This window comes from Lissotriton helveticus, chromosome 11 (assembly GCF_964261635.1).
Source record: "Lissotriton helveticus chromosome 11, aLisHel1.1, whole genome shotgun sequence".
NCBI classification, from domain to species: domain Eukaryota; kingdom Metazoa; phylum Chordata; class Amphibia; order Caudata; family Salamandridae; genus Lissotriton; species Lissotriton helveticus.
The window spans coordinates 476,796,869-476,818,719 of record NC_136072.1 but is presented as its reverse complement, the minus strand read 5'-3'; the positions used below and the strand labels follow the sequence as shown (position 1 = coordinate 476,818,719).

The 21,851-nt window shown below is 43.4% G+C and overlaps 1 protein-coding gene across 2 annotated transcripts in view; it reads left to right on the top strand.

Moving 5' to 3' along the window:
- Positions 1-17,433, top strand: part of HS6ST1 (heparan sulfate 6-O-sulfotransferase 1) — a 253,600-nt gene extending 236,167 nt beyond the window's left edge. Inside the window, exons 4-5 of one of the 2 annotated variants that reach the window (XR_013602379.1) lie at positions 7,343-8,682; positions 16,926-17,433. Coding sequence is in view for 1 of the 2 variants with exons in the window: in XM_078666075.1 (XP_078522201.1) it covers positions 7,343-8,047; position 16,926 (706 nt within the window). In the remaining variant the exon portion in view is untranslated. The remainder of the gene's footprint in view (positions 1-7,342; positions 8,683-16,925) is intronic. The other variant, XM_078666075.1, reaches the window with a different exon arrangement.
- Positions 17,434-21,851: the final 4,418 nt, after the last annotated feature.

The following is a 21,851-nucleotide window of genomic DNA, read 5'->3' as shown; positions in this document are numbered from 1 at the left end:
GTATAATAAAGTGGATACTAGTCATAACGAGAATAATTCGTTTTTTTGCGGTTTACAGTTCCATCGCGCACAAATAGCTGGACAGGAACAAAGCGCTGTATTGGGAGGTGGGCGGCAGTTCCCAGCCGCATGCACAGCGTGGGAGAGCGGGCTATGTATAACTATATGGGATACGAGGGGCAGTCCGAATCCTTTTCGATGGAGGGCGAGATGTCTTTAGAGGGCCGAGTTGCCATCTCCATGCGGATGAGCAGCGGACGCGAGGCGCGTCTGACCCGTGGTCAGGAGTTTTATTCCAGACGCTGTGTGCGGAGCTTAAAATGTTGCGCCTTCTGGTGCCTTCCTTTTTCAGCTACGTTACTTTTCATTTAATATCCATTCTGTTTGTATCACGGCGGCCGCATCGCCCGGCTCGTTTTCAGCATGGATTGCCGCTTAATCGAAGACCCAGCATTTCTCAACGGGGGAAACATGGTTGTTCTGCTAGAGATGGGCCATGGGGTCTCACTCTGTTGAACCTTCTCGTGTCAGCAGCAGCGTGCGGGGCCTCGGTCTGTGGAGACAGGCGAGAGCTGAGGTTGCCGGCAGGCTGGGAATTTACACGTCCACTTGGAAGAACCATGACTTGTAAGGATCGAGGTTCCTTTTGGAAAGGAAGACTTGCTTTTGCTTCTGAATAGGAACAGCTGGTACTGGTGCCAGATTACAGATGGGCGTTTTTGTTTCTTTGTATTGCAAGCCCGCCAGCGAACCAATGCTTGGGAGCTGCTCAGTGACGGATTAAACCACGTGGGGGCCCCTTGGCAGTCGATATTTCGCCCACACCCCTCGCAAATTATCTCCAAATACCCAATGCACCGGATTTATTATTATTTTTTTTTACAAACTGCCAGAAGATGAGCTTTTAAGAGACAAACTTGTGAATCTGATGTCTCTGGTTTATATACTTTAAGTTGCATTTTGATCCATTGTTGCGGGGCCCCTGAAAGAAGTGGTGCCCATAGGCTGGCGCCTACTTAACCTATCTGGTAATCCGGACCTGGAGCTGCTGGCAATGAGAATGAATTCCAGCTGTGTGCGGTTGAGGGCCAGGCAGTCACCCAACACCCCAGCTCTAGTGAGGCAAGGGTGGTCTCTGGGTTGTTTGATGTTGCTAGCGGAGACTTTCAGGGAGACGTGTATCGTTGGCGTACCGGTCAGTCTCCCTTCCCCTTGTGCTTGGCCAGAGCAGAGGTTCCCTGTAAAGTCTGAAGATAGCTTGAGGGAATGGGTTCTCATTACACCCCACATCACTGGGAATCCAGGGTTCCCGCCGCGTACACCCCAACACCATACATGTCCCTGTCAGCAAGTACAGACGGAGAAATGTCAGGGTGGAAGGCACAGAGCAGGTTTATGGAGGGAACCCCCTTCCCCCATAAAGGGGGGAAAAAAATCCAAGATTGGGGGGGGGGGACCCTTCTTACAATATAACACAAGCATTTGCAATGCAATAGGTCTCACATTAGAAAAGTTTGAGCTTTTAGTATTGTAAATGGCAATGTTTTTTTTTATGCAGTAGTTAAGTTTTGTTTGTATAAAAATGAGCACCTTGAAGGAGTGAAGGATTTCAAAGTAATAATAAAAGCATATACAGACAATAACTAACACACACAAATGGGGAACGGTGCTATCAGGAAACTGCAGGTAATTTATATACATGCCTTGCAGGGGCCGTAGAAAACATGCACGGGCAACGCCAATAGGTCTGCCTCGTTTTAGCAGTATGTGTTCTTTGATGTAACTGTTGTGCGTTATTGGGCGATAGGTTTGGAAACTGCCACTTGACAAGTACGTATTACTCGTGCCGATGTTAAAAAAAAGCCAAAGCATTCCTTTTACATATGTTAAAAAAGAGCATAATGCAGCATTATACCCAAAGTGGCACTTTCAGGTCAACAGGAACAAGCAAAGAGTTTAGTGTGCTTCAAATGCCAAATCCAATCAAATAGACTCAAAATATGCCTGCTAAATATTGCATAGGTCACCTTTTCCGAGGTAAACATTACATTAAATATACTTAACTATAACATCATCACTCAAAGACACTATCAAAGGATTTTAACGGTCTTGTCTCCTTTCTGGTGAAGACCGGTTCAGTGCCACAGAATAAATCAGTCCAAAATCATACTCCTGGGTAACCTCCCACTATATTTTTTACCAAGCATTACCTAGAACACGGGTACACCATTGGCAGCAACATTACAAGTTTATCTAAAACAAAGATGTACAGGCAGGCGGCAGCATTAAGAGTGCCAAAGCGGACACACACACACCCAACCCCTCCGCCTGCAGAATTCAGGTAGCAGTGAGTGTACATTTCATCACATACTGCAAAAGAACAGTACGTGCAATATGATCTAGACTAAAAGCTACCATTAAAAGGTGTGTGAGCCTGTATATGTGCGACTGTGTGGGATGGGACTTGTTTATGCAAGAGTATGTGTTATAGAATAATAGTGTATGTGTAACGGTACATGTTCTGCTGTGTATAAGGTTACATTATTGTAGGTGTGTTGAGATAAGTGTGCTCATGAGAGGTTCTGTGGCATTGTGCTGTGTAAAATATATGATGGGTGTTAGTTAAATTGGCTGTGTGTGTTATGGTTTGTGAAGCAGTGTGAGCATGTCACATGCTTGGAGCATGTAAGTGGCACATGGTAAGTGGATAATGGTTCAGAATATGTTCCTTGTTCTGCTTGAAGCATTTTTAATTCCCCCGGACTAGGATCACCATTGTAAATGCCTTCAAGTAATTAAATAAACGATGTGATTACTAATTATCTTGTAGATGCCCACGTGCTTCGCATGATAACGCCTTGTTCAGAGAGAGGGTATGCACACATGACGTTATTTTCAACTTTTGCTTTGAATGGCGGAAGGCACAAAAGCGTGATCGCACAGCTTTGCCGTGATTTGGTCTGCTGTAACACTCAAATCAATCAGGAGAGGTCTCCATAGTCTCAACAGGAATCATTTCTTCCCAAGCAGGCTGCCATAATAAAGCGAGCAAAAAAAAACAGTAATGTATACTTAGGAGCTACTCACATGACACACTCAAGTCATCGGCAGTGTTTTCATTTTGAATGTAATCTTGCACTTCATCCAAGTGAGTCGTTTCAAAAGCCCAGTGCAATCCAGATATAAACAGTAGCTTGTGCCAAACAGCTTCACCTGGCCTTCCCGCGTAATTGGTAAAAACAAAGCAAAAAACGCAGGAGTTCAAAGTTTTTTCTGAGGACCCTGCCACTCCCAATTGGTGAGGTGGGTGAATAGCAAAGCTGCACTGTCTGGATTCCACCGTATCTGTTTTTTCCACAATCCTACACTTTGTCTTTTTAGCTTACTCTTGCAGACTCTTTATCCCCACTTTCTCCCTTTTTTAGGTTTCACCTGCACAGTGCTTACGCTGTGCTTGTGAAATCTTTGGTTTTAATTATATCTTAAAAGGGACTTACATTCTACCCCCTTGCTTTCATTACTTTTCATTGGTTCCTGTGCTTGTCACTTACTTTTTCTCCTTTTCTATTGGCTGTAGCACACTGTTACTGTTTCTTTGTGTTGTTCCACTCCTGTGCTTCTCTTATCAGTTTCCTACAGCCAAAGTACTTTTTCCATCCGCTTTGGGACACTATTTTTTTTAATGTTTTCCCTGCACAGTGCTTGCACTACGCTTGTTTACCTTATCTCCCTTGCGCAGCGCATCTACATAATCATTCTCCCCCTTGCTGTACGCATTTTAAGAGTGCCTATCTGCTCGGCATTACAAGGCTTGTAATGCATCATGCTCCAAGCCTTGGTTTTAGCCTTGACCCCTGCCCTCGACAAAGTCTCCAAGTTAAGTTTTCATTTTGCACGTTCAGTGGCACAGTGGCTTTCGCGTTCCCTGCATGTATGATGGCACTCCATCCTCCACAAATATTCAAATGAAGCTAACTAATAAACAAACTTGGACGATGTTGATGAGACAGTCCTCTGCGTTCGCCCTCATCTGAGCCGCACAGTTTTAATTCATTTTGCGTACTCAGTGGCACAGACCATGACTGTCACGTTCGCTACAGGTAAGATGCCTTCTCCAGTTTAGCACTACTTTTTCCACTGCTTGTATTACAATCGTGCTTAACGTTGGAACCAGCTACCCTTTTAAACGCGCTGTTTGGGTGAATCGATGAACAGACGGGCATGTAGTAGACGTAGAGCATGGGTCAGGAAACTTGGTACGTATACAACTGTGTACCCGTGCATTGTGTTAGGGATGCTGAAAATATCAATTATTTAAATGGACTGTAGTGTTTCATCCTTCCGTGTGGAGGTACAGGTGTGAAATGAAGGCACAATAGCGGGTTTTATTGCAGAGCCTTCTCAGTTACGTATTAGTCATGTAGGGTAATGAATCCTGTCCCATAATTATCCTCCGCTTGCTATTGTATGCGACATATGAGAGTTGAGAACCCTTAGCTCCAGGCTTTTGTTAAGCAGACCACTTGAAGGTCTTTTATTCATTTGTTCCCTCTGTTATTTTATGGGTCGAGTTTACATGAATGAACCTTTTGTTAAGCAGCCTGCCTAGTCGCATTTGCCTGGAATATTCGGTGTACAGAATGTATGATTGGTAGAAATGTCTGCATGTTCCTCAGATCCAAGAACACTTCCTGCTCGTTTGCAATGAACACACAATCGGCCTGTCCTTGTAGAGGCATAAAAGTTATAGTTTTAAACACAGGACAGATGGATGAAGCCTGTTACATTGTGAACACTCCACGAGCATCCAACATGTTTCCATATTCATCCTAATGACTAGGATTGCACAGTATGTGTGGGCATTATGTGCCAGCAGGACTTTGTTATTCAGATAAAGTCTTTTTTTTAGGTCTCACTCTAGAGAAAGAGAGGTGGTCCTCGGAGCCCCCTTATCTAAAAGCAGGCACTCACTGCTCATGGAAGCATATTAGGCTTTTCATGAGTTAATTGCATCATTGCCTTCTGAATAGATCAACGTTTTGTTGCAGTGTAAAGCGATCTCCGCTTGTGTGTTCTTGCTAATTATCCATTGTGCAGCGCTTTATAATAATCACAAGCAAAACCGATGCATTACCAATACTTGTTTACAGATTTCCTATCTTTCCTTCCTCCTTTCTCTCTTTTGCTCTCGGTCAAATTCATGATAAAAAAAATCCCGATTCCCATAAATTAATGCCAGTGCCTCACACCTGCAAACACTGGCACAAATAAAGCACTGCTTCTACTGGATACTAGGCGAGCGCTCAATTTTTGTCCTGACCATATGATTGTCTGAGTGAGGAAATGCGGCTTGGTTGAACCCAGAAACAATATTTAACCTCCCACTTAACATATTGTGGGAATGTTGACGTGGGTAGGTGTAAGAGTAGCTTAATGCAGCACTTGCTTGTTGTGCTTTGTGTGTGCAAGTGTAGCTTGCCCTGCTGAATGAAATCTGTCTCTTTGGTGATAGAATCACATCTGCCAGCTGGAGCTGTACCTTTTATGCTTGAGGGAAGCCTGCATTGTGGTCCACACTGTCTTCTGCACGCTGTGCTCTAATGCTTCTTCGTGTGAGAGGAAACATGCATTGCACTCCATTCTTTCTCTCTTATTAGATTGCATTGCACTGTTTTGTGTTTGTGTGTGTGTGTGTGTGAAGCTTGTATTCTTGCAGGTTAGGTTTCTCAGCATGAACCTTTTCTCAGTTCACATGCTATGCACTATTCCTCCACACAGTGGTATGGTTTTGAGGAAAAAAGCTTGTGAATCTAGAGAAGTTTAGCTGCAAAACAATTGTTACAGGTAAGTAACTGCTTTCTTGTTTCTGTTACATGCGAAGCTTGCACTTCGGCTTTCTGTAATGCGCCTCATGTGTGTGACAGCAACTGTCTATGCAGTACCTTCTGGGTTTGCCAGTGAAAGTCTTGCGCTGACTTTGACGGCTGCTTCACCTTTGTCGCCGCTTCCCTATTTATTTACTATAACTTCAGCAAGTACCGGGACAGTGGCAAGCGCTGTACCACCAGGCGGCATTAAATTGATGCCTATGCAATGCAGGCATGTATTGAATGATCCTGTAGGCCTCCATTGAGCAAATTGTTAGAATTGACGTAAAGGTCTGTTTATGTCAACTTTAAAAATGCCCCTATGCACCATTCTGCATACTAATAGGGATGGCAGGTAGCTAGTCCATTTCTGGGTCCGCAGTGAGGCGCGTACAGGGTAAATGGTTTGCAGAGTGAGGTACACGCTCTATTCCAGAGCCAGGAATCTTGGCCAGGACAACTTGAATCTGGCATTTTGTACTGAAACATTTTCTTCCCCACTTATACGTGCAGCAGTTAACCAATTCAAGAAAGTTAAAACTGGGCATGAACGTAGAAGGAAAAGAGACCAGAAAACCTGCAGGGATTGAGTCATAGGCAAAAAAAGTATTTAATCGAGAGTATGGCTTCTATACATTTGGATCCAACAGCAATTATTTTAGCAATGTTCCACCTCGAGTCTCCTGCTGACCCTTTCTGGCCTCTGCTGCTCTTTCCGCCAGCCCTGACCGAGGAAGGCTGTCCTCCAGGATACAGAGCACACAGGCCCACATGACAACCTGGGCTCCTTACACAGCACCCACAGACGGTCATAGAGGCTAGGCTCTTACAACGAAGCACCTATGGTTACATGTATGGAGACCTGATTTATGTCCCCATCATTCATTACTACAGCCAAGACAAGAATCAAAGTGGGCTCAACACTGTTTCAGCCTCTCGGAAAGTGGTGTGACTAGATGTGTCGGTCAGACTTCCTCTATTGTTGTCCTCTGTAACTTGCACTCGCTCTTGACTCCCCCCTACTTGTAACTTGCCTTGCATGGAATCATTATTACTGGCACACAACTTATGGGCCATATTGCTGCCACTAGCAGCAAAGCCGAAGGTGGAGGCAAAGGTGAAGGGCATGGTGTGGCAAGAAAATTGCCTTGAAATGCATACTTGCTATATCAGTGTATTGTGGTGTCTTTGACTGCTAGATAAGCTCTTTAACTTATCTGCCATTTGTATTTTGTGTAAAATGTGACTGGTTTCTGGCACCATACTTGAGGGGTTTGGGCTACTGACAGAGAACGCTTGAGAGAAAAAAATGTGTATCAAGTGTCACCAATGTTCTGGTGGTCCTTCTTTACTGTTGATATCGCAATATATCTGTTCATTACGTTGTACTCCCACATACCAGCGGTATCTTGTATCTATGAGCCTGTTTTGATGTGTTTTTACTTTTATTAACTCTGCCCTCTCTTTTACGGCAGGAAATTTTACTACATAACACTGCTGAGGGACCCAGTGTCACGGTATCTGAGCGAATGGCGGCACGTGCAGCGCGGCGCCACCTGGAAGACATCCCTGCACATGTGTGATGGCCGAACGCCCACTCCAGACGAGCTGCCGCCCTGCTATGAGGGCACAGACTGGTCAGGCTGCACCCTGACGGAGTTCATGGAGTGCCCGTACAACCTGGCCAACAACCGCCAAGTGCGCATGCTGGCCGACCTCAGCCTAGTGGGCTGCTACAATATGTCGTTCGTTCCCGAAAACAAGCGGGCCCAGGTTTTGCTGGAGAGCGCCAAAAAGAACCTCAAGGACATGGCCTTTTTTGGTCTGACTGAGTTCCAGCGGAAGACCCAGTACTTGTTTGAGAGGACTTTCAACTTGAAGTTCATTCGGCCCTTCATGCAGTACAATAATACCCGGGCTGGCGGGGTGGACCTGGACAATGACACTATCCAGCGCATTGAGGAGCTTAACGACTTGGACATGCAGCTCTACGACTATGCAAAGGACCTTTTCCAGCAGCGCTACCAGTTCAAGCGGCAACTGGAGCGCAGGGAGCAGCGAATCAAGCACCGGGAAGAGCGGCTTCTCCATCGCTCCAATGAGGCACTGCCGAAGGAGGAGGCGGAGGAGCAAGGGCGCTGGCCCACCGAGGACTACATGAGCCATATCATAGAGAAATGGTAGTTCAGGGGTGAACTTTTATACTGATGAGGGGCATTGTGGGGGCTTACTTTTCATCTCCAGGTTGAATAATCATGAAACCTAAAATTAGTAAGGGTGACACTTGAAACATTTTTACCAGAAAAGTAATATGCTTCTTTGGAGAGAAGAGCAACGTGTTTTTACTATTTCTACAAGTTACAAAGGCTTCAATGTTCTTTAGAAAGTCTGTTAAGGTCTGACTTAGCACACAGCTACTTGGGCTTCAGCTAGGCCAGAGTGTGACCGCTCACCCCGGGGCCTTGATTATTGTGCTCACACGGTAAAAGGCTCGGCCCAGGCTGGGAAAGGGAAATGTAACCAGTCCACGAAAGTCGAATGTGCTGCTAATCACGCACTGGACATGGTTGGGCTTGAGTAAGGACCCTTCACTATCTGCACTCTAAATGCGTTTTAGGACCCCTACATGTTACACTGCCACACAATTTCATATTTGTGTATGGTTAATTTGGTCTGGCTGTAACGGGGAAGGTCGAAAGGGAAGACTTGATGTCAGTTCATGCCTGTGCACTGGAGTCAAACGCAATGATGGCCGTGAAAGAGGAGCCATTGGCCTGGGATTGGCCACCGCCATTTACCAGCTAGGTTGGCGGAGGTAAGGTATTCGCACATGCTGCCCAAGAGTAAACCAACACAATCGAAACACACAATGCAAGACCATTTTTTCCACCATAGGTCCTTACACAGATTCACTAGCTCACCTTTAAAATCCTGAAACACAGTTTCAAAACGGCCTCACTTTTTTTGGCAGCAGGAGCCACCTAAAAAGGCCTAAACATTTGTGGTTGAAAATATGATATATATTTTTTGGGGGTTTTATATATAAAGTTAATGTAAAATAACACCATGTGTTCCAGGTTATTTTGTATGTGGGTATAAATGCATGTCTCATTGGGGACTGGTTAAGCGCATGCCCCCCCCCACCCCAAACAAATGCAAATAAACGTTATGGCGAAAGTCACACACGCACATACATACCCACCCCTCTCACACACACAATCCCCCACCCAAAAAAATAAAGATTAGGATGGCCAGTGTGCCAAGCTCTTGTTTGAACAGATTTGGTAACACCTCTTGCTATCCCCCTTCACTTTCAATAACAAGCGTCCGGAGGAGTCAGCATGTAACTTTGAGCAGATAGAATGTCCACTGATATCTTAGTTGTGTTTTTGTATGCTGAGCGGTAGCACAATGAGAGAAATTACTGGTTGTAACTTTAGCACACAGGAATCCCTATGTTGCCAATAAGGTCTAGAAAGCCAAAATGAGTCAGTTTTTGCCCTAGTGGTGAAACCGTGATCTGTCTTTTGAAACATAACCATGAAGGAACCCAGATGGCACTTGGGCACAGCTTGTATGTTTGCACAACCCTCCCATTCCAGAGCTGGGCTATGCTTTGGCTCCTAACCTGCTCCAGCGCACAGCTTCCCACATCTCTATAGCTTGCATTGAATCCTAAATTGACGGGCTTCTTTACAGAAAGAAGTATCCTTCAAAGTTGTTTTCACAATTCATTATTGCAATAAATATTTTTCTGGGTCCCGGTGTAGTCATTGGTCAGTGTCTGGGGTGGAAACTGTCCACACTTGATGTCCCACGGATTCAAGTACTGATTCATTGCAACTGGGAAACCAAGAATACCCCCTCCCCGCTCTTGAGTTGAATGGTTTATCCTTGCTCTAAGTTTTGGAATGATAGAGCGTTTGGAACGCGTATACTGTATGCCACATGCATTTTTACTCTATAAACTCAACGTCCATTCAGAGGTTAGATCTTTGTTAACGGGTAGGAAGGTAGAACTGTTAAAATGATAGACAACAGCAAAGCCAGATGGTCATAGTACTTTCTGAGTGCGAAGTACAATCCTAACAAAGATGGAGCACTTATATTTTAAGGCGCTACAAATCAGAGTACATGTGTCCTCAGCAGGTTTTGTAAGCTCTCCCATTGACTATGGGGTCTGCTTATTGGAGCCTGACAGAATGTGTTGATAAATATAGTTGGCTAAGACACCGGTGCCCTGATTTTTATATAATGGCCGTGTGTGCAAGGTTGGATAATTCACTGAGTTTCAGTAGTTTGAAATTCAGTATAGTAATAATAAACAAAAAAAATCCAAGCCGTCCAAGCACTCACTTGGGAAAAAGGCAGGACTGACATACTTTGGCCCAACGTGACACGTTAGAATGCCAGTCTCTTGCGTCCAGTTAAAAGGGTTACTTCAAATACGTAATCTGTATACACAGCTTTTGAGGTCCAAACTGGTGTCACACTCAAGGGTCCACACAGGGTGCACTGGTATTGGATTTTGCCTAGATCCAAAGTTTGTCTCCCTAGGCAGCAGAACCTAAAGGTTCATATTTTGACACTGGTCAGGTGTAGTCAAATTGTCTAACAGCAGCAGCTCTCAACAGCTGCAGGCACCCACGAGATTCGTGGGCTCACCATTTGTTATAGGGTAACTGGGATGAAGGCTTCTCCCACACTTTCTAATGGTGCCATGCCTTGATCTATAAGGATGAGTGAAATATCCTGAATCATTGCATCATCAAGGCACGTGGCTGCAGCCAACAGGTCTACCTGAAGGCCAAGGTTGAAGAGGAAGAATCTCAACCAATCGGAAGTAAAAAAGGGCAGAGGCAGACTTACAAAAAGTCAGGAAAGGTTCCAATTGGGTCTAGATGATTGAGGTTCACCCCACTGTGACCTTGAATATGTTTAATGTGGATACTATATTTATGATCACAGAGATGTTTGTAGATTCTTCCCAGTTAGGCTGAAAGATCTTAATGGCTCATGGCCCACTTCCACCATCATGCAACCTCAGAGGCCTCAGTTGACTTGGCCTCCTGGTCTTGAGCCTGCTTCTCACACGGAGCTATACAGCTTTCCCATTTCAAGGCAGATTGCAGCAGCAGAATTTCTCCAGAGAGTCTAAGACCTGTTTCTAGTGGGTAAAGAACCATCAACAGGGTGAAATCGGTTTTTGATAGGCCCTTCTAGGCTAATGCCTTTAGCCCCTTTCTGAAATCCAGAGTATTTATAACTGTTTGCTGGATGTCCTTATCCTGCGTTTAGGGCACCGGCAGTAAGTCTGTAATGTAATATAATGTAATGTAAGACATACTTATATAGCGCAACTATCACCCAAAGGGTATCTTGGCGCTTTGACTCTACAAACATCACACACAGACGAGATCACACTGCCCTGGGGAAAAGGTGAGACTTCAACCCCTTTTTGAAAAGGGATAGTTCATTCAAACTCATCAAGGAAAATGGGAGAGAATTCCAAAGTTTAGCAGCAGTGAAGCCAAAGGAACGGCCGCCCATCCGAGTCCTCTGGATTCGAGGGACCGCCACCAAATGAGCAGATGAGGAACGTAGAAGTCTGGCTGCCGAATACCATGAAAAGAGTTCCTGAAGTGCAATAGGCCCCTGTCCATGGAGTGCCCTGAAGACTATGCAAGAGGCCTTGAAGCAGATCCGCTGATGAATAGGCAGCCAATGGAGGTCTCTAAGCGCCAGAGATGAAGAAGCTGAGCGCGTCCGAGAGAGGGCCAATTTGGCTGCCATATTCTGGATCCGCTGCAATTTCCTGATCAGGGAACTAGGGCCACCCAGAAGCAGTGTGTTGCAGTAATCAAGTCTGCTGAGTATTATACTGCGCACTACTTCAGGTCTGGCCGAGGCAGGTAACATAGGGAGGATCTTGCGCAGTGTTCGTAGCAGCATCATGCAGGTGCCAATAGTCTTATTTACAAAGGCATCCAATTGTAGTTGTGGGCCGAAGATGACACTGAGGTTTCGAGCAGCGTTCGCTGCTTCGACAGTGACCAAGGTGGTTGGTGGCCAAAAGTCCACAGGCAGAGGACGAGGAATTTTATCCAGTGAACAATGCAACACCTCAGTCTTTGATCCATTAAACTGAAGGGAATTATGCCTCAGCCAGTCCGCAGTGGCTAGCATGCACCGATGAAAGGTCTCTGCAGAGACCGCGTCCTTACCTTCAAAAGAGAAGATAAACTGCATGTCATCGGCATAGTTTATTACAGAGATGCCGAAGGATTTAATCAGCCTAAGCAGGGGACAAAGGTAAAGGTTAAACAAGATGGGGCTGATTGCCGACCCTTGAGGCACTCCTTGCCCCACCAAGTCTGGGCTATCCAAATCCCAAGACCTTGTTTAATTTCTCACATTACCCACCTGAGGATGGAGCGTGTCTTGGCGGACCCCTCCAGCTTCTAAGGCTGTAGGAAAAACCTAGAAAGGTGGTTTGAAATAGTGAGTAGAATGCAGATTGTTCACTCTCAGCCAAAGCATTCCGGATGCCGGGCAGTGCCAGCACAACACCTAGCATGGACAAGGAGCTTCCCTTCTGCTGCTTCAATTAAAACTACTTAACCCCTTAAGTGCTGCCGTTGGATGTCGTGAGCACTACCTTCGTAGTGCTGTGCACGGCCGACGCATCCCCGTCTGTTTTGTGGAAGTGCCGCACTGCCGCGGAATCGCGGCCGCCGCAAATGGGTTAAAGAAAAACTTTCTTGGACACTGCTGTTAGACTAGAGGGAAGGAATAAAGTTTGAAAGAGGAAGGTAATGGAGGCAGTGTCCTTGTATAGACGCGTGACCATGCCTCCTTTTGGGGATTCTTCTACTCCATTACACCTTTCTTGATCTTTTTTCTAGCTGGAAATTAAACGTTTCGATAACTCCCTCTGCTTGGCGTTTGGCAGCAGTAAAAATCTTTCAATCCGTGGATTTGTAGAGCGCTTCAGGTCACCCGTGAGGGTGAGAGTAAACCCTTCATGGATTGCACCCACAAAACATTTGAATAGATCTCCATGTTAATCATAGGATTCCTAAACACTGTGTCAGACATCTTACCCTTCTTCCTGATGAAGCTTCAAGCCTGTCATTTGCGATTACTATCTTTAGTCCTCCCAGTGATTTGGAGAAGGTTAATCGGGAAGTAGTTCTTCATGCCTTTGGCCTGTGATTCATATCTGAATGTGTAAACTCCTTGCAGCCAATACTACTCATACATAAATTGTCACAGATAGCCCTGCTTTTTTTTGTTACCTGGTAAGAAGGAACTGTTTTGCCTCCCTTTAACGCCTGCAGTCTCAGGCCATGCCTGCTCAAAACAACTGTTGAACACAAGAGGGACCTTTCTGCACTCTTGAACTGTCTGCACAGTACCTTGAAGGCGGTGCCCTTCCTTTTGCTTTTAGCCTTCCGCTGCTTCAGCCAGGGACCCCTGGCAGAGTAAGAATGGTGCATCTCCTGAAAGCAAAATGTCCTGCAGCCCACGGTGTAACAGTACAGAAAATGGACGGTCCCAGTGGGACAATTTGAAAGAACACAAATATTTATGCAGCATCCATTACATTTTCTTGAAATATTAAATTCTGCTCAATATTATTTATTCATATTGAACATGATCAAAATGCTCAAAACCCAGTAAAACATCTGGAATATAGGTATACAAAAGTGCCCCGAACGTATAGAAGGGGAAGACTCTTGTTCAAAGTGAGGGCGGAAAGGGGAGTGACAGTATATACATCAACAATATGTTGCTCAAAAGAAATGGTTTGTCCTACATGACAATTATATACAAACAAATCAATTAGCAGCCATTATGTCGCTGAATAGGCACAATGATAAAAGCACTGTTGCCCGCACTGGCATATAAGCCCAAGGTCTATAAGTATATGGAAAGACGTAGAAGGACCCGGCTGCGCCCTACCATGACTATTGTGATATAAAGACAGGATTAAGCCATAGTTCCGATTAGACTGGGATGGAGGGCAGGCGGATATATTTAAAAAACATTGAATATAGATTTTTCATATGAGTAGTGCTAGAAGGAGCCTTGCATAGCCTTCAGAGGCCCGTAAAAGGAGATGGATCGGTAGGCTAATGCATGTCCCTCGAGTCAGTGTGTCCGCGAACTGGAAGGAACTGAATAACCGTGCATGTAACCGAGAAAGGATATTGTGGTCAAAATGGTTGACATGCCGGGAGCAAGCAAACATCTATACTCCGCAGTATCTGAGGCTCAAATACAAGGCTTTGCACCAAAAGTGTTTCCATACAAGACAGCAGGCTCTGTAAATATTGACTCAAAGATGCGAAAACTGGCCTGCAAGTCCATAGCTCCGCAGTGTATTTTGAGAAGCCGCTGCCAGCATCCTATAGGGATGCATAATGGCTCACTGAACAAAACTATCTTAGGAGACTTAAAATACCCATTGGGTCCCACTACAACCCAACTTGTCAATAGCCGAAGAATAGTTAGCTTGGTTGCCCTTGGTGGTCTAGTCGGGGAACTGGCATTTGTTTTCTAAAAATGTAAACCTAAAATGATGAATTAGAACATGTTTGTTATATGGTCTCACAAATTTGATATAATTGTCTGATAATCTTCTATACATAGATTGTTAATACTTTTCGTTGGCCCTTTCCAGCAGCTCTGCGTGCAAAGATTTCTACTAGCGCCCTGGCCCTCTCTAGCATCAGTGAGCATTACCTTGCTCTGCAGCTACTTCACTGCCATGCTGACTGTACAAGTCAAACAGAACCAGCAGGTTTTTGTGAGCATTAATACTCTAATTGGAACCTCTGGTATGTCTGTCAGTTCCTCCTTTTCCAGCCTGCAGAAAAGAACAGTAATTCATATTATGAGTGAATGCATACACTGACCTAGTGTGCCTCACCGCTAGCCTCTTCTCCATATGTTCTGAGGAGGATTGTCTGTGAAGACAACTGAGGCACAGCCCAGGATTATAATATTTATTTCAGGGTGTCCCCTAGAATGCACACCCCTGCAGTTTAAGCAGATGTTACAACTTGAGGGTGAATGATAGATAAGGGGTATGACCTTCCCAATAAAGATTCATTTAGATCATCAAACCAATAAGGCTCTCAGTTTTTCGTTTTTATTGATTTTTACAGGTAAATATAGACAAGAAAACAATGTTATCCTGACTGGGTTAATTTTTTCAAATCAGAAAAATGCTGAACATTAATTTTTTTTTTCATGAGTCACGATGCTGTCATTCAAGATTGCTCTGTCAATACCTGTACAAATTGTCAGCATGGATAGCTTAAGTGATGGAATGTTGTTAAATAACTTTATATGTGCACTTGTTTCTCTAATAATGCAAATATTTTCGCAGGGGTGTATTGTTATACTTGGCTGCTTAGAGTGTTAAAACTCGACAGGCATCAAAGAATGTGCACTCATTTATTTGTTAAGTAAATGTGAATATATACGAGGTCCAACCCCGTTAGTTCATGAAGCACAAAATAAATATGGGTACTCACTTCTAAGTAAAAAATCAATACTTATAAATGCAGACCTAAATGTTCAAAATTAATTACCGTAAAAACGGGAGCCCGATTTTATGCAGTGTGCCTATCTGGCTTTTCCTAAGCACTCATTAAAAAATCTAAAATAAAGAGGTAAATGCTGAATCCCCAATGGAAACACGAGCCATCTCCCAAATTGTCAGATCACCAACCCTAATGACAAAGCTGTGGGGATTTTTTGTTGGTCTGGATCCCTGTAATTTTTCTCGGGTAATCAAGGATTTGCTAATTTCTCTTGAAAGGTTTAGACAGTAAAGAGTGCAAGAAAGAGAGCAGTAGACTGAATAAACCTGGTTGGTTTGCATCAGGCCTCATGCCATGGAGAGGAGCTCAGTGAGGAGTGGTCTTTGCACTCTGGAGGGGATATGTGAATGTCAGCATGTCTCGGAGTAGAGGTTAGGGGCATCATTGGGCCTAGGGCTTTTCAGAGTAATCTTGAATTGTAGTTTCCTGTTCTATAACTCCCCGCTGAAAGATCAGAGATGCTTATGTTCAGCACTCTTAACCCCTTGCCTTCGAAGAGTCGGCAGTTCATAAGTTGTCATTGTGTATGGATGTCTGATATAAATTCTCATATTTGACTTTTGTTGTGCATGAGTGGATTCAATGCCTGTTATCCCTTGGGATAATGTCCTAACCTTAAATTTGTTTCTCACAGTTCGTGGGAACACATCATTCCTCCTCATTACTCATTTATCCCACTTGAAAGCCTCAAGAGGTATATAAAATATGTAATGGATAACCTGCATTGTAGGCCCATAATGCTGTTGTGTAAATTTAGTGCTATTTAAATACTTCTCATTTGTCATCTTACCAGAACTACTACCCATCTTTATAGGGCCACAATACCCGGTCACTCGTATCATTCTTAACTACCATGTACCATTCTAACCAAGAAAATTGCCTTTGTTCAAAGAAAAACTAGCTGACCTCCTTACTAGGTTAATGTGTTTAATTTCATGCTGTTGAAATCATAATCTTTCCTGGATAGACTGAGCGACATGTATATTTAACATGTGTGCAAAGTAAATGGCACATTTCAGCTGTGGTGTATGGTACACGTGATGCAACACACATGAAAACGCACAGGCAGTGTTTTAGCCTATTTGACTCTGTTGTGCTGGTGGAAGCCAGGTGAAGAGACTCTATAAGGTCACAAATGCTTGCACATACAGTTTTTGGGTATGGTCGACTGATTAAAGTATGTAGTATGTGTTCGCTGTTTTTCTTCAGTTAAACGCTATTTTAGATATGATAGGCACAATCATGGCATGGTTCTAAGGATGTTTTAAAGAAAATGAGTAAGCTAGGATTGTAAATTCATTTTACACAGAGAGCTAGTGTATCTCAGATCAATTTTCTGAGTACTGCCCTTCTGTAGTTTTACAAAATGTGTGCAGAACCAAACCTGCTGCCAACATACATTTTCTTCTTTTGTCTTTTTTGTTGTTGTTTTTATGTATACCAGACGGTGGGTCCCCTAATGCATGCGCACCTAAAGATCTGCCCCAAGTTGAAGTGGGCTGCCTATTGACCTGTGACCCCTCACCGTTGGCCCAGATGGATCAGAAGAACAAGCCTTTGAACTCCATGCAGAACACTCTAAGCAGCCAAGAGCACATTCCGCCATTATGATTTTAACGTTTCAGCGACAGGATTGGCTCCAGCATAAGCCCTGCCTTGCCCAGGACTGCCATCGTGTGAGCTTACACCCAGGGACCGTCGACAGGCCGCTTCATATGCTCATTGTTCTTTGATGTTCTACCTTTGTCTTCCAGTCCACTATTCCAGCATTAATTTGCCTCTCAGTGACTTATGAACTTGCTCTCATAGCTCCACCATGTGTGCGCTACCTGTTTTTCCCTGTCCTGTACTCACTCACCCAAATTTTGCTCGCACCCAGGTAGCCTCTTTGCTGAGTGGATTTGGAGAGCTCTACTGTAAAGAATAATTTTGTATTAAAGCTCTAAAAAGAAGTGTGTGGATGGTCATGTTTCTGTGTATCTCCTGCATCATGAGTCATGTTTCTTTATCAGTTTAACCCCCTCAGAGATCATGTCTGTCAAAAGGTAAACACAAAATCTTCATATTGTATTTATCTTCATAATGTATGACTAACATCAAACTATTCCTGATTGTCTCTCTTGGAGTCGGCATACATATTCTTTTTAAGGACTATCGCTCAACATTTGAGAGAAGACCCTAGGTGCCCATGGCGATGGGCATCACATGCAGCATTTTAATGTTTTGAAGCCGCTCCAGCCAGTCACTGCCATTTTTAGTGTGGTGGCATCAGACCTTGGAAGATGGCAGGAATTCCAGGATGGAAAGAGGCTGTTAGTTGGTGACATTAAAATATTCCAAGGTTGAACTCTTAAGTCTGTCTACTTCATTTAGGAACGTGTCAATGGGCAGGTGGACAAAGACATGCTGGTGCAAGTATCTCCTTGTCTTGGGTTTCCAGGTATGCAGAGTTTTGCAATGGAATTGGATCTTCTCAAGTGCTAAAGAAGGACGAGAAAATCTCAGTGGGTTCGAAGAAACTCATGCAGAGTGAGATGTGGTTTATGGTTCAATTCGGGAACTAGGCGACCCAAATTATCATCCTACCAACTTAACCAATTTCTGTTTTCGAGATGCCTTCCCCCTTTCTACCAAAAGTGACAGGATATTATTTTGCTACTCTATGTAAATGTATGGACAAAAAATGCTCCATATAAAGTAGCACAGGCCGCAGTGTATCAAAGAATAGCAAAGAAGCGAAATATGGCAGCTGCCAAGTGTGGACTTCTATATGTTAGTTTTTTTTTTTGTTAAAGGGGAAGATGTAACATTGAAAAATATAAAATGACTAGCTAATTTTGGGATTTTGCACTTTGGGCCATTTAATATCCCATAAGTATATTGTGTGGCAAAAAAAGATTGAGGAACTAGCATGATGCCACCAGTCCTCTGGTGAAGGAAAATGTCTTGTAAGAATGTAACCATAAGGGAATATAAAGTCTAATTTTTTGAACACCCAAACAAGTTAAACAAGGTGAGTGGCCCGTCTCCTTTGGTAGGACAGAAATGCAGTCCTTATTTATTTAAGCTTGGATGTTACAGGATTTACAATAAACTGGTTTTGGAAGCCTAAATATTTTGATTCAAGACATGGCGGCAGCTTCTTTTCAAACCATTATAACTGGCAGTAATGTTGCTGCACAATAGAAACACCCACCTTTTTCACATATAAAAGGCTGCCGCACCTCCAAAAAGTCTCCCTGCTCAGCTGTCTTATAGTATTGCAGTGCCAGTCAGAATAATTGTGTACAGTCAATATGGAAATAAGCATTGGCAAAGCCAATAGACCTGGCAGATGTTTGGCTTTGTCAGTGCTTGTTTTGGCACGGTTTTTGTGAACATTTATTTTTGGGGAACCTACTAGGCTCTAGTAAATCTATTTTTTTAAAAAAGCTAAAAACAAATCTATGGTCTTAAAAAGATCACATTTCCATAGAGGTCTCCTGAACTGAATGGAACATTTTTGTGAGTAAATATGCTCCTTGTGAAAGGACAGCATGCCGTCACTCGCAGTGAAGTTAGCTAATGGCTGAAGTGGGCTGAGCTATTGTCCTATGCTGTATACTATAGTGAGGGGAAGAAAATATGAATGACACAATAACAGACCAATGGATGAAGAGGGCTGTCTGAAAGCCCCTACAAGTATATTATACACATACCTAAAGTAAAATCAAAATGTATTGGGTAATGCCAGGCTTAAAAAGTGGTAAACTACCCTCTTGCCAATTCTGATATCTTTATCTTTTATCAGGGTTGTAAGAGTAATGACGTGCTCCATCAATAACTGGGAAAAGTTGGAGAAATGGGAGGAAATGTAACAGACCTATAGAAAGAGTAGTAAACAGTGTAAGACCGTAATCATGACTTTTGCAGGTAATACAAGGAGAGCTCTAGTCATAGGCACTATCTATTGATAGCAGCATAAACTGAACCATTACCCATCCTGAGTAAACTTGCAAAGGGGTATGGTGGTATTTTAACTACTACCTGATCATTTGTGATCTGCCGGACGTTTCTAAGAAAGATGTTACATATAAGCATTGAAATGAAAACAGTATACCAGAGTTGGTGATTGGGCAGTCATACAGAGATGTGATGTGTAATGGAGAGCCCAGGAAAAGAGGACAACGTGGAGCCAATTTACATTGTAGTTTTAACAACACACATTTGATTTGAAAGGGGGGAGTTTGGATTCCAATTTGTCTTTACATTCTTACTGCATAGGTTGGCATTTCATGGTACTTTTGAACTCACTGACTGGCAGATTTGAATCTTGGGAGGACGTGAGTTCCAGGATAAATTATGCATTCTAATTCCCACCCTTCGCTTTCCCCGACTAAAGAGTGCATATGAAGATGCCAATAAAGATATATATTTGGGAAAACACATCGGCAGAACACTTAAGTCTTTATTGGACTACTAAAAGAAAGGTGGCGGAGTCTGGTTTTGCAGAGCTTTGGCAAGAGTTTATATACTTCTGTAAAAAGGGGAAACTCTTGGCCTAGAAATCAGATTGTATTTTATTAATTACATGCATAATTTTCCACTTTGTATTAACACGCCATGGTTTAAGGACACCATATGTTTCCAGTGAGTATGTGTAGGGATTGCAATCTATTTACAGTGTAGACAGCATCCAGCAGACCAATGCCAGTGGTTCTAAGCTGGTGGTGTGGATGCAGGTACAAAGCCCACTTTTCAAAGGGGGCGTCACTTTCTGTGGTCGTTGCTCTAACTCAGTGCCACACTCCGATAAGACTAAATGACTCCAGAGCACCAACAGATGGAAGTATGCTTACCACATTCCCTCCAGCGGTGGCTTAATTAGCTCTTAATAGAGATATGTCTACGAGCCCTTCCTGGAGACTGTTGGGATGCCTTCGCTTGAGAACATACTTTGCACTTGACGGAGGAGCCCAACACGTATGTGGCGTAGGCTCTGGCGCATAAGGCCGCCTTGCTCACAGGTCTGTGTTATTGCTTTGCTGATTAGCAAATCATGGTCTTCATTCTCCACCCGGCACCTGGGTTCATCTTCTAGCCTACATTTATGATTGTTAACAATGCCATTTATGCCAGTTCCATTTTTAGAGAATTACTTCTAAGCTCTTAGTAGTGCCTGGGCTTGAACAGCCTTGCTTAACTTCACTTTCCAATCTTTTGGTCACTTTTCAGTTGCCCACTGTTCTTTGATTCTTGCCATATATATATATTCCACTGATGTGCAGAGCATTTGTGCGTTGTAGATTTGCATGTTCTATTTCTCTCTTGTTTTTCTATTGTTTGGTCTGGTATAATACAACATGCTTTCCTTTCTAAAGCTTTTTGACCTGATATGATAATGACTGTCACAATGAATTCTACAATGCACTGGGACACAGAATTAATCTTAGATTATGATTTCCCTCCATGTAGGCTAAAAGTGCAAAATATTCATTGGCATCCAAAACTAAGTCCTAATCTAATTAGTGGTCAATACAGAATACCATCTAGCACAACGCAAATGAGAGACAATGATAATTTGTCATAAGGACTGCTCAGTAGAGGCAGGAGAGAACCTGAAAATTATTCTAAATACAGAGTGATAAACTGGCATGGAGTCTGCTCTCTAAGAGGTCGACAGGAAGTGCTACCTGGTTCCCCAAATAGTGGTTCTACATACATTTTCAGACTAAGAAACTAATAACTGTGGTGTGATAAAGTTATATATCACAATCCATAGGTAAATAGAAAATACATCACGTGGTATAATAACATTTGCCTTAAGTCTAATGAATATGCTCTGCTATACAAAGAAATCAATACCACATTTAAAATATGAATAGCACTTCTATGTGACTAAAGGAAGTGCCCTTCAATTGTATACAACTGTAAATCCATCCTCTGGTAACCTCAGGAACTGAAAACATTACATTTCATAAATGTTACAGGTCGAAGAAGACACTAGAACGAACTGAATTGTGAACTGTTAAACAATGAAGGTCACATCTGAGCTTTGAAGGCACAGGCAGGAAGGGAGAAAATTTAGTGTCAAGCACCGAAACCACATGTATTAAAATTGTGCATATCAAAACTCGCACTTTTGTCTGGTCTTGTGTACTGATTTTGCTCAATTTGCTGTTGTGCGCCCGGTTCTTCTTGATTTTTCCTGTTCACAGTCTGGGTCACTGTAGTGAACTTGAGTGCAACACTGAATCAGTGGTTGGGGTCACTTTCTCATAATCTACTGTTTTCACTCTTTGTGCGAGAGGCGTGGATACACTGGGGCAAGCTTACACACTCCGCTGCAGTATTTGTTACAAGGATAACTTGATAGGTTCCTTGCCACCTT